This window comes from Austrofundulus limnaeus, unplaced genomic scaffold, assembly GCF_001266775.1.
Source record: "Austrofundulus limnaeus strain Quisiro unplaced genomic scaffold, Austrofundulus_limnaeus-1.0 Scaffold470, whole genome shotgun sequence".
Classification (NCBI taxonomy): domain Eukaryota; kingdom Metazoa; phylum Chordata; class Actinopteri; order Cyprinodontiformes; family Rivulidae; genus Austrofundulus; species Austrofundulus limnaeus.
The window spans coordinates 362,921-365,369 of NW_013952872.1; the positions used below are offsets into that span (position 1 = coordinate 362,921).

Genomic DNA, 2,449 nt, shown 5'->3' on the forward strand with positions numbered 1-2,449 from the left:
TGTGTGTGTGTGTGTGTGTGTGTGTGGGGGGGGGGGGGTTCCTACAACGTGGGGACAATTTTCCCATAAAAGCAGCCTCGTGGGGACCGGAGTCAATCGTGGGGACCAATGCAGGTCCCCATGGGTCCAAATGCAAATTACAGGTGTGGGGTTAGGTTTAGGACCAAGGTTTAGATTATTTTGAGGGTCAGGTACGTTTCTGTGAGGTTAATTTTAGAGTATATGGTCAGGGTTAGGATAAAAAGTCTACAAAACATGAATGGAAGTCAATGGAAGGTCCCCACGGGGTTCAAGAACATGTCTGTGTGTGTGTGTGTGTGTGTGTGTATATGGAGGGTGGTGGGGGCAGGCATCACTTTTCCTAACCTCCTGTTCATGACAGATCAGAACTAAATGAATTTGTGACAGCGAGTTAGTTATCTTGGTCAAACTTTAAAAACATTAAAATGAAATAAAACTGAATTGTGGACATTTTGTGTAGCTGTGGCGGCCATCTTGAATTAGGTGAAAAGTGAATCTCCTGTATTTTTCATTTCATTTATTCACTGAAAATGACAGAGCTTATTATTCAACATAAAAAATATAAATGTGTTGATTTTAGCACAAGTGGCTAACTAATAAACGAACAAACACACTTATGGGAACAAATATCTTCGCCGTGATCCTCCAAAGTCTGTCTTTAGTTAAACGTTTTCAGCTTAAATATTTGTGGACTTGTTTTGTTGCTGGTTGGAAACTCTTCAGTGCATTTGTTGGTCCACAGAACCAAACCTCAGTTTTTCCTAATTTGGTAACTCTGTGTCTGGAAACAGTTTTAGTCAACAGAGTTTGCATTGTAAACATGGAAAATGAAGCCCCCACCCCCACTGAGCCTGAAGAACCACAGAACGGTTCTTTTTAGGGTCAGTAAGAAAACTGACTGTAGCTCAGAAACAGGCTCTACAAACACAAGAGTAACGAAGAATAAACATTTGATTGTTGTCATGTCTCTCCTCTCCATCTTGTTTTGATTGTTTCTGCTGAGGTCACTCAGGATGAGCAGATATTAGTTTATACCTCAGTACCACAGCGCTGCTCTTCCAGGGTACTGAACTGAAATGTAGTGTGGTAGTAGATGAGCATCCTCCCAACACACACTCTGAGCATCTTTACTTAAAACGCTGGCAGTAAATGTTGGAGTCAGCCACATTGGTTAATTTCTTCCTTCACAATAAAACACTGCAGATTTGAATAAAACTCTTAAAAAGTAATAATCTGTTGGACAGTTTACAAAAATCACCAGAACTTGGGTTATTTTTCAGAAAACGGGCAGAAATTGCCTGTGAAAGCAGCTGAGTCATTCAGAGCTGTGATCTGAGAACACATCACAAACTAATATTTACAAGGTTTGACTGTAACTGCATCGTTTTATACCAGGGCTTCTTTACATTACCAATGTATGGATCAAAAATGATAATTATTAAAAATCTTGGTTTAATTTTTATTGTATTTATATTATAACAAAATTAAATACACTTACATTTTAAAAGTAAAACTCCTGTCAAATAATCACAAGACCCTCAAGGTGGCGCTCGCAGCCCATGGGTTAAGAATCCGTTTTATACCATAAGATCTTTTGTTTAAATCTAAAATCAGGCGGCTGATACACATTCCTTTAAGATTGTGTCATTCTCTCTCAGCTTTGCTCATTTTCAAGGTAAATGATAAGAGAAGGTTTATTGATAAGAGAAGGTTTATTGATAAGAGGTTTATTGATAAGAGAAGGTTTATTGATAAGAGAATGTTTTTGTTGTTTATGACCTGATTTTCTCTTGCAGAAAGGGGGCGTGGCATCAGGTTTTAAACACGTGGAGACCAACGACATGAACGTGTCRCGCCTGCTTCACGTCAAGGGCCGCAGGGCCATCAGAGCCACCGAGGTGGAGCTGAGCTGGGCCAGCTTCAACAAGGGGGACTGCTTCATTATTGACTTAGGAAAGGTGAGTTTCTTCAACCAGGGCCCGTATTTATAAAACTTCTTAGAGAGGGTTTTTAGACTTAAGTGCTGAAAATTTCTTAGATTTGCTCCTACTCTCAGACTTAAGTGTAACTGTCAGTTATCAAAATTCTTAAGTCTAAGAATCACTCTTAACTCTCAAGAAAAGTTCAGACTGYTTCAGAGGACTCTTCAGTGGTTCAGAGTTACCACTAGAGGTCTGAGATGGACTGAAGACAGAGATTACAGCTGTCCTCATCTGAGTGGTTTTCTTAGTTATAAGATGTGGAAAACAGGTTTAATCAGAAATATACAAAAGAAACAAAGGTACAAATAAATAAAAAAACTGTGCATAATGTTGGACTAAAAGGCGGAAATCTGTGTGTAACTTTTGGATAAAATATTAAATATCCTCTGCTGGTGAGTGCGTGCGACCCCCCCCCCCCCCCAAAAAAAAGAAAGAAAGAAAGAAAG

The 2,449-nt window shown here is 39.3% G+C and overlaps 1 protein-coding gene across 2 annotated transcripts in view; it reads left to right on the forward strand.

Annotated features, from left to right (window-relative positions):
* Window positions 1–2,449, forward strand: part of scinlb (scinderin like b) — a 26,606-nt gene that overhangs the window by 7,365 nt on the left and 16,792 nt on the right. For both annotated transcript variants that reach the window (XM_014025353.1, XM_014025354.1), the window contains one exon: window positions 1,818–1,979. In XM_014025353.1, the coding sequence (XP_013880807.1) occupies window positions 1,818–1,979 (162 nt within the window). The remainder of the gene's footprint in view (window positions 1–1,817; window positions 1,980–2,449) is intronic.